This window comes from Lolium perenne, chromosome 3 (genome assembly GCF_019359855.2).
Source record: "Lolium perenne isolate Kyuss_39 chromosome 3, Kyuss_2.0, whole genome shotgun sequence".
In the NCBI taxonomy this organism is placed as follows: Eukaryota; Viridiplantae; Streptophyta; class Magnoliopsida; order Poales; family Poaceae; genus Lolium; species Lolium perenne.
The window spans coordinates 273292205-273307050 of NC_067246.2; the positions used below are offsets into that span (position 1 = coordinate 273292205).

The window sequence follows — 14846 nt, forward strand, 5'->3', positions numbered from 1 at the left end:
GCCTAGGAAACTACCTAAACACTATCCAATTTTATCTCATTTCGTAGAGCCTTTCACCTTGCTGCTCTTGAAGATCATCATGCTCGTTCATGTTTATCTCATTTCGAAGGGACCACCGATTTTAGCCAATAGTATCAAGGTAAGCAAGAAAGGTGGTACTGGGTGCTAGTGAGTTGTGCGTGCAGTCATGCTAGTGCTGTGCAACTTTTCACCGCTTCCCATGCAATGCGTCGGCATTTCATGCTTTCCCTAAAGCTAGCTTAACCGTAAGGGTAGGGGAGGGTGAACCAAGCTTATACGCCGGCTGTATCAATCAGATGTTCAGACCTCACAATAGACCAGATCTACCATCATGTCTGAATAGCTGCAGCTTCGTTCAAAAATACAAATACATCCGAATAACACCAAAGGAGGTGTGATTTATGAAGAACTTGCAATGTAAATTTCAACCAGAAACCGAATTTTTAGGCAAAGCTAATGAGCTGCAAAAACTTAGCCGTAGGCCCGGACCAGCCAAGCGAAAGCTCTGCCCCGAAGGGCGTCAGGATGCAGAGAGAGAGAGAGAGAGAGATGAGTCGATCCCACGAACTGAAAAGGCATCGGGGCAGGGTACATGACTTGGTCTTGGACAGTTGGACCCTTGGTGCCATTATTCGTCCAGTGTCGATTTTTTTTTTTTTGCAAGAACAAAAGATTTAGTTTAGTTTTGAAAAGTTCGTAGACACTTGGAGAACTTGAGACACAAGTGACACAGCACGCGATTTAACATTTCTGAACATGCCATCAGATCACTGGCCATCCAAACATATGTAATTTTAGACTGCAATCCAGGCAGCTAATACTTCGATTCATGCTGCAACAAACACAACCGGCACGTACAGATAGATTACGAACAACACCAAACACTCCAGAGCCTCCAACTCTCCATACTCAGTAGCATAATCGAACACTTGCACATATGCAAATGCAGTACACACACATACCATAGTCAGATCCTAGCGACGACCATTGCCGTCGGAGGCCGGCGGCGGCGCGCGTCCGCCGGCCGGCAGGAGCCCTGGACGGGCTCTAGTGGCAGAAGATGACCTTGAGCTCGCGCGGCGCGGCGCACTCGTGGGTGAGGGAGGGGCTGTCGTGCGCGTAGGTGAAGGCCTGCGGGCACTCGTTCTTGAAGAACTGCGAGTACTGCGATGCGCGGCAGGCGGCGGGGCTGTTGTACGCGTTGCGGCAGCACAGCTCGTCGGTGCCGAACGCCTCGCAGCCGCTCTTGCACGCGACGACGCCGCCGGACCCGCGCACCTGCAGCTCGCTGGGGCAGCTCTGCGTCAGGTCCTTGCGGCAGGCCAGGACGGGGCAGTTGCCGCGGCCCTCGTGCGGGGTCACCGACAGCCCCACGTTGAAGCCGTCCACCACGCTCACGCCGTAGAAGGACTGGTCGTTGTTGCCGTGGAGCGAGACCTGCGCCAGCGTGGCGGGCGACGCGCCGCCGAGGCCCCCGCACTGGAGCCGCCCGCCGCAGTCGCCCGTGGCGCAGCGGAGCTGCTCCGCGCCCTCGGGCGTGCAGCCGGTGCGCGCCCAGATGCGGCCCGACCAGGCGCTGGTCGGGGCCGGGAAGGAGCGGTGGGAGAGCGCTGGCAGGTAGAAGCCGCCGCCCTCCAGGACCTCGCTGCCGGAGTTCGCCTGGATGCCAGGCCAGATCGGGTAGGCGCAGTTGTTCACCACGGTCAGGGTCATCGGGGCGAAGTCCGCCAGCAGGAGGCCGCAGCTCGGCAGGAAGGTGGCGAGGAGGAGGAGAAGCTTGGGAGAAGCCATGGTGGTGGCTAGCTACTGGCTAGTGTGGCTACCTGAATCCCGAGGCGCCGCGTTGGTCAGGTTGTGTTGGAGTGGTATGACTAGTGAAGGGGGTTTAGGGGGGGTTTTATAGGAGAATTTGAATTGGATTGGAGCCTCATGAGTACCAAGTGTTCCGGCACTTTTCTCTCTTTTTGTGGGTTGGGGAATTGGGGTCATGCTATTTGAAACTTAGCAAAGAAAAATCACATTTCTAATCTTTTAAACATTGTGGATAAAATCTACACATATAGACCACACGTCATATGAATTTTGGTAACAAAATGCTATTGTTTTCGGTTTGTACTTGTATTAAATTAAAAACCTTTTTACATTATTGTATAACTGATTGGGGGTAGAACAACTTAAATTGTTGTTATTTCTCATCCCGGAGATTATCACATTTTCTAGGAAATTTTACTTGTCCATGTGTCCACATTATATTTTGTATGGTTGTTTTTTCTTAAAAAGTTTGAAACTTACGAATATGGTTTTACCTAAGTTATTTGTATCACGATCATATTCTCCTAGGATCGGAAAATTCATGTTAATCATGTGAAGTTGAGCTCTTTTTTGCGCATAAATGTTGTAGTGTACTCATATGTTTAGTCTTGAACATATATAGTAGGTATTTTTGCCTACTGTATTGTGTTAAAAAGAATATTGTTTGGGCTTGAGATAATGCAACATAAGGTTGGATCGAACCTGCAGCTGAAGGCAATTTTAGAAAAGAAAAAATTCAAAACTATTTAGCTTATTCTCTCAACTTCAATTGACCTCACGGGAGAACTTTTGTTTAGACATTAAAATAAGGATAACTAGATGACTTGCTCGCGTGACATGTGTAGTATCATTTCAGAACTTCATTGAATCATTCTAGGTTGATGCGTACGTACTAAATAATGTGCGTTAAACTGGCCATCGATGAAGAACAAAAAGATAATTGCATTTGAGATTGTGTCTCTTCATAAAGAATGCCTATGCATAGATAACACGAAATGAACAACGCGTAACGGAACTAAGAAATGTTAAAAGCCAAGTAGATTTTTTTTCTTTTGAATAACAAAAAGATGGTTGCATTTGAGTTTGTGTCTCTTCATATAAAATGTTGATGCTTAGATAACACGAAATAAACACCGCGTAAATGGAGCTAAGAAGTGTTAAGACTTAGGAGCCTAGTAGAAGTTTTTTTCTTTCAAAATGAGGTTCACCCTAGGCTCTGCATCAATTGGTGCGAACAAGGCTGAAGGAGCCTAGTCGAAGTAGATCCCAATCATTTACAGTTAGTATACACTTGTGTGCCATATACCCGTTCCTTCTCGACTAAGGATCTTACATGGCATCAAGTCCACAAAACAGATAAGTTACCTTGGATTGGAGTTGCTTAGCCTTGAACCTAGCTACTTTCCCAAGGCGGCACCCCGAAAACAACCAAACAGGATACAAAGTTAAGCTCACAGAGATAAGCTTGTGTTCATGTATTCGACTGAAATCTTTCTAAAACTTTTGTAAGAGTAGACGGATTCGGCCGTTTAATCGCCGGATGGACACCTTACTAGATCGCTGGATGGGCACTTGTTTTCTGAGGGAGGCTACACAAACAACAAGGAAAGATCGAGAGACGGTGAGCAGGAACAGGGCGCGCCATAGGCCCATACCAGTGCCCAGTTCCGCGCCATCTTTTTGGAAAGCACGAGCCACCACCAGGCTCTGTAAACGGCAAGCCAGCCAGCGGATAAGAAGAGGCAGACATGGCACGAGCAAGATGATAAAGTGGAACAGGACATTGGAGATTGGAGGTGGAGGGCCAGGAGCACAGAGACGAATTCCCGCTTCGTTCTTTTCTGGCTCGCCGCACCGCACACGGGTACGAGCTAGCAAATCATGCCAGGTTTCTTCTTCCTCCTCCAGCCCTCCTGTCCTTGGTACGAGCTGCGTGCACGACTGCACAGTGGTGGGGCTGAGGGAGAGAGCGCTTTCTCGCTTTGTTCGGTTTCAGTACGCGCCTTTTCCCAGTTCTCGCGCGCGTCGCGCCGACCGCTCCAAAAGCGCCGCCCCACATGCGATGCATGTGTAATTGTGGGTGCAATATTTTTTGTTTTCTGCTGACGGAGTGGGATTTCAAGTTTGAAATCGGTCCAGACGTCCAGTGTGATGTTTCTGTAAAATAGATCGAAACTGCGGCAAATAATTGACCAATTGCTGCCCACTGGTCACTCCAAAAAGCTAGCAGAGATGCAAAACAGACACTAAAAATATCGGTTTTGGTTTATTTGGGTTGGACCGTGGATAGATAATTGGCCGCGCCGCGTCTCTTATTTGTTTGGGTCAGCGGCCGACACATTTTTTTGAGACAAATTTAATTGATACGGAACATGATTTACATAGTTTAAAATAAAAAAATTTGTTGCAACTAAAATGGGCCAAACCCTAGTCTGCTCTACTACTCATCGTCTTCGCCCTTTTGGTGAGGTCCACGAACGCCGGCATCTCCCACAGCCGGTTTGGTACCGGCCGTGCCAAATGGTACACTGGTGGTGGAGGAAGCACGGTCGGGGCAGCCGCAGCTGGTCCCATGGCTAGTTTGGCGTGAAGGATGGCCGATGGCACGCTATTGGAGGCAGGGGAGGAGCAGCCCACGCAGGTGACGGCCATTAATCCCAAGATGATGGTGGGCGAGGAGGCGGCAGCGCGCTTGAGGTCTGAAAGGGGAGCCTCATCGCCTCATCCTCGGACAGCCCAATCGGCATGAGTGCCGCGGCATGCCGGGGAGCTGGTCGACGGGTGCCCTCTTACTTGGCTTTCTCCGCCAAGTAGGCGAGGTAGCTGAGGAAGTCGTCCGTGTCATCGCGTTCTTCCTCTCCCGATACCTGCTCGCCTTTCCCAGGTGCAGGTGGCTCCTCCTCGCTCTCCTCCTCCACCTTCATGGACGGCGCCGAGGAGCGCCATAGTAGAACTAATCGTCGTCGAGGAACCCCGATACCCGATAGGCGACGTGGCTCCCACTCAAGGTGGCCGAATGCGTTCTACATCAGCGAGTTGATGTCGTAAGAGGGGTTGGCAAGGAGATCCGGTGGCAGAAGGGCCTACCACCAGTCGCCTCTCCCGGCCATGCTCACAGCACGAGCGGCATGGGCATCCTCCGATGGCTGAGGATCCACCCGCCGAGGAGGTGGACATCGTTCCAATCCGTGCAAGGCGTTCGGTTGTTACAGATCGTCCACGCCACAACGACGCCGATGGGGATGCGGTTGCGCGACTTCTTCGGTCTCGCCACCAACGATCCTGTCTCATGTTCATTCTTGGGCTTCTGAACGGCCACGATCCCTTGCCCATGGCCGTGATGTAGATGTGCCGCATGTGCTCTAGGGTTCAGGTAGTGATGGTTGGGGCATATTGTGGACGACGACAGGGCACTGGCACTTTCAATGTCGTCGCTGGTCTCCAATTGTGTGCCATTGATGACGGCGATGGGCCCAGGTCTTTAGTCGCGGGTCGCCTCCCGAACCGCGACTAAAGACCCCTTTAGTCGCGGTTCCTATATTTTGGAGACTAATGGGGGCGGATGAAAGCCTCTTTTTCTACTAGTGCCAGCCGCTGCCCGTTAGTACTTGCGCGTTTTCGCTGAAAGCCGAAGCGTGTCATTGATGGCAGCCGCAATAGTCGGCGTGCAGAAGGAGAGGTGAAGCACCCGCCGCTAGGTGGACCGAAGGAGACAGGTCGCAGACACGATCGTGGTCAACATTGTATCCGGGCAACCCATTTGCTGCATAAATTTAGACCGGTCCATTTATGTTGGCAAACCGCTGGAGATGGCCTAAAGACTGAAGAATAGTCTGGATGTTCAAGTTTGTTTTAGTTTTCAGCATGTACAGAACACTAGAGCACGGCACTTCAGGCAGACAAATTAAAGGACATGCACGATTTTCTCCAGGCAGAATCCATGTAACTTCTCTGCATTGAGTTCTTTTATTCAGCAACTTCAGCAGCCTGCTGAAGCTATTTGACACTGCAAATTCTGAAGCTACGAAGGTTAGCTAGGCATTGTGCAAGGCCCTGGTAAGCACAACGTAAATCAACGATTCGCCTGAAAAGGTCATGCGATCTGCAGCCTCATTAGTTCGTTGGAAGCGATCGATCACGGCACACATGCCCCCATGCCCCCATGAACGCGCCTCCCATCGTGATTGTCTTGTGGACGGTGCGGTGGAGGAGAAGGACGATGTCGCGCCGATGGGATGATGACACTGCCGTGAGGGACCGGCTGTTGAAAAGCCTTCGTAACCTTGGCCTTCTTTATGTGTGGGGCAGAAGGCTGGCCTCGTCATCCCAGATTCTCAAAGAAGAAACGGAATTGCAAGGCTGCTTCGTGCTAATGGGCCACCGCAAGCAAGTTTACTGGCCTTTCAGCCCGGAGAGGGGCTTCTTTGCTTCAAACAAAGGAAATACACATGAATTTTAAAATTTTGCATTCTGTGAAATTCGGCATGAACATGTTGTTTGTAGGAGTATTAGTGTTTAATCCTTCATACTCCATTCATATTATTATGATGTCTTTGTAACGCCATACTTGAGTAGTTCCATTAGTTTTTAAAGAGACGGAGAAACACTAATATTATTGTAAGAGCATCTGCAACAGAGGCTGTAAACTGGGCGCGCGCTAAAAAAACTGCCAATATACAGCGCCAAACGCGTTTTTGCGCCCTCTAGCAGACGCTGCAAAGTAGGCCGCGCTGTAAATATTTTAGTGCGCGCTGTAGTTTGCGCTATCCAAAACTGTATATTTGGTGCGTCAACTGGCGCGCGCTGTAAGTTGGCTTGTCCACCGCGGGAAGAAAACTGACGCTGAAATCCAAGCCGATGCGCCATGGCTGCCCCGTCGACCTGCCCCATCTCCCGCCGCGCCATGGCCGACGCGCCCAACGTCCCCCATCTCCCACCGCCAGGGCCGCCGCGCCCAACCTCCCCCATCTCCCGCCGCCAGGGCCGCCGCACCCAACCTCCCCCATCTCCCGCCGCCATGGCCGACGCGCCCAACCTCCCCCATCTCCCGCTGCCAGGGCTGCTGCGCCCGACCTCCCCCCATTTCCCGCGCCGCCAGGGCCGCCGCGCCATGGCCGCCCCGCCAGAACCTCCCCATCTCCCGCGCCGCTTGCTCATCCCGTCCGCGTCTGCGGTGACCCAGCATACCACTGCATGTTGTAGTATACAAGTCGTTGATATGATCTTTGTGAAGGGACTTCTTCACAATTGCCATATCCCTCAGAGTGGTACAACAGAAACATTGCAGGTCATAACACTCCATATATTATTACAAACATTGTCTTAACAAGTTGGCATTCTCATAGGTCCTATGAGAACACCCTAAGATACTACTTAAGTACGATTACAACTCATAACCATATATGAAAGAGAGCTCAACAACTTATTTAGGAAAGTTCTACGCTGTTCGGCTCTATGATGCTAGGGTATATCACTACTCCTCCACCTCCGTGTCATCGGGTCCGTAGACTATCCCATAGTCTACTCCTTCAACTCCTTCGGTAAGATCAGGTTCCTCGTAGACCAGCTCGTAGCTTCCTTCCGGTGCTCCATCGGCGATAGCCTCCACTTCCGTATTACAGTCTAGCAAGGGTGTCGAAAGAAAGTGAGTACAGGGGTACTCAGCAAGTTCAAAAGAGTAAAAGGTGTTTGATGCACTAGCTACGACCATTGATCAGGAAATCGCAGGTCAATGCATGTTTTGAAATCATTTCTTCAAAAGGTTGCTTTTATTATGAAAACTATGCCCGTCAGTCTTCACAGGTTGACCAGAACTTCGTGGAGTTCCTTTCCTGCCACGTTCGCAGTTCCCTTCCCGGAACAAGGAGTGACAGCCACAATTTGATACACTCTGCAGAGGTGCGTTACTTTTCCCATAAGAGATCCCATCCTTTTTGCCATCCGCAGGGACTTGCCCCCGTTCACACTTCCTTTGGTGTGAGGCCAGGATGAAGATCCAAGCCCACACCATCTTCTTCGCAATCTCGCAAACCCACCCTTTTGTAAGTCTATCCTCCCCTATATCTATAGGTAGACCAACGCAAGCACTTGTTCTCCCCTATACCAATAAGGTAGACCGATCCGAACAATTTTATGTGCCCCTGAAGGAGATATGCCCAAGAGGCAATAATAAAAGTGGTTATTATATATCTTTATGTTTATGATAAATGTTTATATACCATGCTATAATTGTATTAACCGAAACATTGATACATGTGTGATATGTAAACAACAAAGAGTCCCTAGTATGCCTCTTAACTAGCTTGTTGATTAATGGATGATTAGTTTCATAATCATGAACATTGGATGTTATTAATAACAAGGTTATATCATTGTATGAATGATATAATGGACACACCCAATTAAGCGTAGCATAAGATCACGTCATTAAGTTATTTGCTATAAGCTTTCGATACATAGTTACCTAGTCCTTATGACCATGAGATCATGTAAATCACTTATACCGGAAAGGTACTTTGATTACATCAAACGCCACTGCGTAAATGGGTGGTTATAAAGGTGGGATTAAGTATCCGGAAAGTATGAGTTGAGGCATATGGATCAACAGTGGGATTTGTCCATCCCGATGACGGATAGATATACTCTGGGCCCTCTCGGTGGAATGTCGTCTAATGTCTTGCAAGCATATGAATGAGTTCATAAGAGACCACATACCACGGTACGAGTAAAGAGTACTTGTCAGGAGACGAGGTTGAACAAGGTATAGAGTGATATCGATGATCAAACCTCGGACAAGTAAAATATCGCGTGACAAAGGGAATTGGTATCGTATGTGAATGGTTCATTCGATCACTGAAGTCATCGTTGAATATGTGGGAGCCATTATGGATCTCCAGATCCCGCTATTGGTTATTGGTCGGAGTGAGTACTCAACCATGTCCGCATAGTTCGCGAACCGTAGGGTGACACACTTAAAGTTGGATGTTGAAATGGTAGAACTTGAATATGGAATGGAGTTCGAATATTTGTTCGGAGTCCTGGATGAGATCCCGGACATCACGAGGAGTTTTGGAATGGTCCGGAGAATAAGATTCATATATAGGAAGTCATTTTATAAGATTTAAAATGATCCGGAAGGTTCTATGGAATATTCTAGAAGGTTCTAGAAAAGTCCGGAAGAAACCACTTTGGAAGGCGGAGTCCCAAAGGGACTCCACCACCATGACCGGCCAACCCTAAGGGGGAGGAGTCCCAAGTGGACTCCCCTAAGGGGGCCGGCCACCCCCTCCCAAGGAAGGGTGGGAATCCCACCTCTAGTGGGAGTCCTAGCTTGGGTAGGTTTCATGTGATATGGAAGGTTTTGGTTTGGGGTCTTATTCGAAGACTTGTAGACCAACTCTTGGAGGGGGCCGGCCACCCCAACAACACAAGGTGGCCACACCACCTAGATGGCCGGCGCCCCCCTCTCCCCAAACCCTAGCCACCCCACTACTCCTTCTTCCCCGCACGCTTAGCGAAGCTCCGCCGGGTTTCTCCACCACCACCGACACCACGCCGTCGTGCTGCCGGATTCAAGAGGAGCTACTACTTCCGCTGCCCGCTGGAACGGGGAGGTGGACGTCATCTTCATCAACAACCGAACGTGTGACCGAGTACGGAGGTGCTGCCCGTTCGTGGCGTCGTGATCAAGATCTTCTACGCGCTTTTGCAAGCGGCAAGTGAACGTCTACCGCAGCAACAAGAGCCTCATCTTGTAGGCTTTGGAATCTCTTCAAGGGTGAGACTCGATAATCCCCTCGTTGCTACCGTCTTCTAGATTGCATCTTGGCTTGGATTGCGTGTTCGCGGTAGGAAAATTTTTGTTTTCTATGCAACGAATCCCTACAGTGGTATCAGAGCCGTGTCTATGCATAGATGGTTGCACGAGTAGAACACAATGGTTTTGTGGGCGTTGATGCTCTCGTTGTCTTTAGTTTCAGTACTTTGCATCTTTGTGGCATAGTGGGATGAAGCGGCTCGGACTAACTTTACATGACCGCGTTCATGAGACTTGTTCCTCGTTCGACATGCAACTTGTATTGCATAAGAGGCTTTGCGGGTGTCTGTCTCTCATACTATAGTGAAGATTCAATTTACTCTTCTATTGACAACATTAGTATCAACGTTGTGGTTCATGTTCGTAGGTAGATTAGATCTCTCTCGAAAACCCTAAACCACGTAAAATATGCAAACCAAATTAGAGACGTCTAACTTGTTTTTGCAGGGTTTGGTGATGTGATATGGCCATAATGTGATGATGAATATGTATGAGATGATCATTATTGTATTGTGGCAACCGGCAGGAGCCTTATGGTTGTCTTTAAATTTCATGTTGAGTAGTATTTCAAAGTAGTTGTAATAGTTGCTACATGGAGGATAATCATGAAGACGGCGCCATTGACCTTGACGCTACGCCGACGATGATGGAGATCATGCCCGAAGATGATGGAGATCATGTCCGTGCTTTGGAGATGAAGATCAAAGGCGCAAAGACAAAAGGGCCATATCATATCACATATGAACTGCATGTGATGTTAATCCTTTTATGCATCTTATTTTGCTTAGATCGCGACGGTAGCATTATAAGATGATCCCTCACTAAAATCTCAAGATAATAAAGTGTTCATCCTTAGTAGCACCGTTGCCAAGACTTGTCGTTTCGAAGCATCTCGTGATGATCGGGTGTGATAGAATCAACAAGTGCATACAACGGGTGCAAGACAGTTTTGCACATGCGGATACTAAGGTGGCCTTGACGAGCCTAGCATGTACAGACATGGTCTCGGAACACGTGATACCGAAAGGTAGAGCATGAATCATATGGTTGATATGATGAACACTTTGAGTGTTCGCCATTGAAATTACACCTTGTCTCGTGATGATCGGACTTAGGTGTGGTGGATTTGGTTCGTGTGATCACTAAGACAATGCGAGGGATATTGTTTTGAGTGGGAGTTCACCTAGATTTTTAATTATGTTGAATTAAAATTTGAACTCAATTTGTCATAAACTTAGTCTAAACTTTTGCAAATATATGTTGTACAGATGGCGTCCCCAATCAATTTTAACCAGTTCCTAGAGAAAGAAAAGCTTAAGAGCAACGGTAGCAACTTCACCGACTGGTTCCGTCGTGTGAGGATCTTCCTCGCTGGCGGAAATCTGCAATTTGTGCTTGATGCACCGCTAGGTGACCCTCCTGCAGAAACTGAAACCGATGAAGTAAAGAATGATTACGCGACTCGGAAAACTCGGTACTCTCAAGTTCGTGTGCCCTCCGTGCGATCTGGAAGCCGATATTCAAAAACGTTTTGAGCACCACGATCCTCATGAGTTGGTCAATGAGCTGAAAGCTATATTTGAGACTCATGCGGCCGTGGAATGCTATGAAGCATCGAAACACTTCTTCAGCTGTATGATGGAAGAAGGCAGCTCCGTTAGTGAGCACATGCTCGTTATGATCGGGCATGCGAAGAAACTCAGTGACTTGGGAATAGTGATTCCTAATAGACTGGGGATTAATCGTGTCCTTCAAGCACGGCCACCAAGTTACAAGAACTTTGTGATGAACTACAATATGCGTAACATGAAAAAGGAGTTACTCGAACTCTTTGGCATGCTAAAAGCTGCGAGATTGAGATCAAGAAAGAGCACCAAGTGTTGATGGTCAACAAGACCACCGGTTTCAAGAAACAGGGGCAAGTCTAAGGGAAAATTCAAGAAGGGTGGCAAGAAAGCTGCCACGCCTCCTATGAAACCTAAGAACGGCCCTAAGCCCGATGTCGAGTGCTATTATCGCAAGGAGAAGGGACACTGGAAGCGTAATTGCTCCAAGTATCTGGCTGATCTAAAGAGCGGCCTTGTCAAGAAAAAGAAAGAAGGTATATCTGATATACATGTTATAGATGTTTATCTCACTGGTTCTCGTTCTAGTACCTGGGTATTTGATACTGATTCGGTTGCTCATATTTGTAACTCGAAACAGGAACTAAAGAATAAACGAAGACTACTGAAAGATGAAGTGACGATGCGCGTTGGAAACGGATCCAAAGTCGATGTGATCGCTGTCGGCACACTTCCTCTACATCTACCTTCGGGATTAGTTTTAAGCCTAAATAATTATTATTTTGTACCCGCGTTGAGCATGAACATTATATCTGGATCTTGTTTAATGCAAGACGGTTATTCATTCAAGTCCGAGAATAATGGTTGTTCTATTTTTATGAATAATATCTTTTATGGTCGAGCACCTGAAAAGAATGGCTTATTTCTGTTAGATCTCGATAGTAGTGATACGCATATACATAACATTGATGCTAAGCGAATTAAATTGAATGATAATTCTACTTATATGTGGCACTGTCATCTTGGTCATATTGGAGTGAAACGCATGAAGAAACTCCATACCGATGGATTACTTGAATCACTTGACTTTGAGTCACTTGATAGATGCGAAGCATGTCTGATGGGAAAAATGACTAAGACTCCATTTTCTGGTATGATGGAGCGAGCTACTGACTTATTGGAAATCATACGTACCGATGTGTGTAGACCAATGAGTGTAGCATCGCGCGGTGGTTATCGTTATGTTCTAACCTTCACAGATGATCTGAGTAGATATGGGTATATCTATTTCATGAAACATAAATCCGAAACTTTCGAGAAGTTTAAGGAATTTCAAAGTGAAGTAGAAAATCAACGTAACAAGAAGATTAAATTTCTACGATCTGATCGCGGAGGTGAATATCTGAGTTATGAGTTTGGCATGCATTTAAAGAAATGCGGAATACTTTCACAATTGACACCGCCGGGAACACCACAACGAAACGGTGTGTCCGAACGTCGTAATCGAACTCTCTTAGATATGGTTCATTCTATGATGTCTCTTACTGATTTGCCGTTATCATTTTGGAGTTATGCATTAGAGACAGCCGCATTCACTTTAAATAGAGCACCATCAAAATCCGTAGAAATGACACCGTATGAATTATGGTTTAATAAGAAACCTAAGCTGTCGTTCCTTAAAGTTTGGGGTTGCGAAGCCTATGTAAAGAAGTTACAACCGGACAAGCTAGAACCCAAAGCGGAGAAATGCGTCTTCATAGGATACCCTAAGGAAACTATAGGGTACACTTTCTATCACAGATCCGAAGGCAAAATCTTTGTTGCTAAGAACGGAACCTTTCATGAGAAAGAATTTCTCACTAAAGAAGTGACTGAAAGAAAAGTAGAACTCGATGACATTGATGAATCTTTACTCGTTGATCAGAGTAGCGCAGTACCGGAAATTGTACTTGTATCGCCTACACCAGCAACAGAGGAAGCTAATGATAATGATCATGAAACTTCGAACGAGGAAACTACTGAACCTCGCAGATCGACAAGGGAACGTGCCACTCCTGATTGGTATGATCCTTGTCTAAATGTCATGATTGTGGACAACAATGATGAGGACCCTGCGACGTATGAAGAAGCGATGATGAGCCCAGATTCCAACAAATGGCAAGAAGCCATGAAATTCGAGATGGGATCCATGTATGATAACAAAGTATGGACTTTGGTAGACTTACCTGATAGCCGCAAGGCTGTCGAGAATAAATGGATCTTCAAGAGAAAAACAGATGCTGATGGTAATATTACTGTCTATAAAGCTCGACTTGTCACAAAGGGTTTCCGACAAATTCAAGGAGTTGACTACGATGAGACTTTCTCACCTGTAGCGAAGCTAAAATCTGTGAGGATTTTGTTAGCAATAGCTGCATTTTTCGATTATGAGATTGGGCAGATGGATGTCAAAACGGCGTTCCTTAATGGAGACATTGAGGAAGAGTTGTATATGGTACAACCCAAAGGTTTTGTCGATCCTAAAAATGCTGACAAAGTATGCAAACTTCAGCGTTCAATCTATGGACTGAAGCAAGCATCAAGAAGTTGGAACCGGCGCTTTGATAAGGTGATCAAAGACTTCGGGTTTATACAGTGTCATGGAGAGGCCTGTATTTACAAGAAAGTGAGTGGGAGCTCTGTAGCATTCCTGGTATTATATGTAGATGACATATTATTGATCGGGAATGATATAGAACTATTAAGCAGTGTAAAAGGTTATTTGAATAATAGTTTTTCAATGAAAGACCTTGGTGAAGCATCGTATATATTAGGCATCAAGATTTATAGAGATAGATCAAGATGCCTAATAGGGCTATCACAGAGTACATACCTGGACAAGATTCTAAAGAAGTTTAGAATGGACGAAAGTAAGAAAGGATTCTTACCTATGTTACCAGGCAAAGTCTTGAGTAAGACTCAAGGACCGGCTACGGCAGAAGAAAGAGAAAGGATGAGTAATATCCCCTATGCCTCGGCTGTAGGATCTATCATGTATGCCATGCTATGTACTAGACCGGATATAGCACATGCTTTTAGTTTGACTAGCAGATATCAAAGTGTAATATCCCAGGATTGGGGGTTACAAAAAGAGAGGAAACAGATGTGTGCATTGCATTCATGCATAGAAAATCCGGGGAATTTTCGCGCTCTTGTTTAAAACTGTCAAAGGGATCGAGGTTTCTCTTGCATCGGTAAAATCGAGTTAGTCATCGATGTGAGTGTGATAAATTTCGACATGACCTTTGCGAAGTTATATGTTTTGGGGGAAACAATCTGAATTCAAATTCCAATATGAAAGACAAAACTCAAATAAGAATTTGAATTTTAAACAATTATATAAAACACAAAGTAATAACAAATAGGAATGAGAATCAAATATTACTAATAACAATTCACATAAGTATTATTACAACATTTATTGAAATATTATAATTTACACAAGAACTATGAGATTACAAAATGGAACTAAAAGAATTTCTAAATCTAATCTAAATCTTCTCAACATTTCTTATTCTTCTTTTCCTGCAATAAGAGAAATAAAACAAAGAAAAAGGGAAAATATTGGGTTATGGTTATAATGTTGCCATCAT

At 46.4% G+C, this 14846-nt stretch overlaps 1 protein-coding gene across 1 annotated transcript; it reads right to left on the reverse strand.

Moving 5' to 3' along the window:
- Positions 1-806: 806 nt before the first annotated feature.
- LOC127344517 (osmotin-like protein) lies at positions 807-1894 on the reverse strand. Its single transcript, XM_051370817.2, has one exon. The coding sequence runs from the start codon at positions 1810-1812 to the stop codon at positions 1069-1071; it is 744 nt and encodes a 247-aa protein (XP_051226777.1). The 5' UTR covers positions 1813-1894; the 3' UTR covers positions 807-1068.
- Positions 1895-14846: the final 12952 nt, after the last annotated feature.

Excerpts from the sequence above, each read along its gene's own strand:
- LOC127344517 (XM_051370817.2), bottom strand. The coding sequence starts at position 1,812 with ATGGCTTCTCCCAAGCTTCTCCTCCTCCTCGCCACCTTCCTGCCGAGC.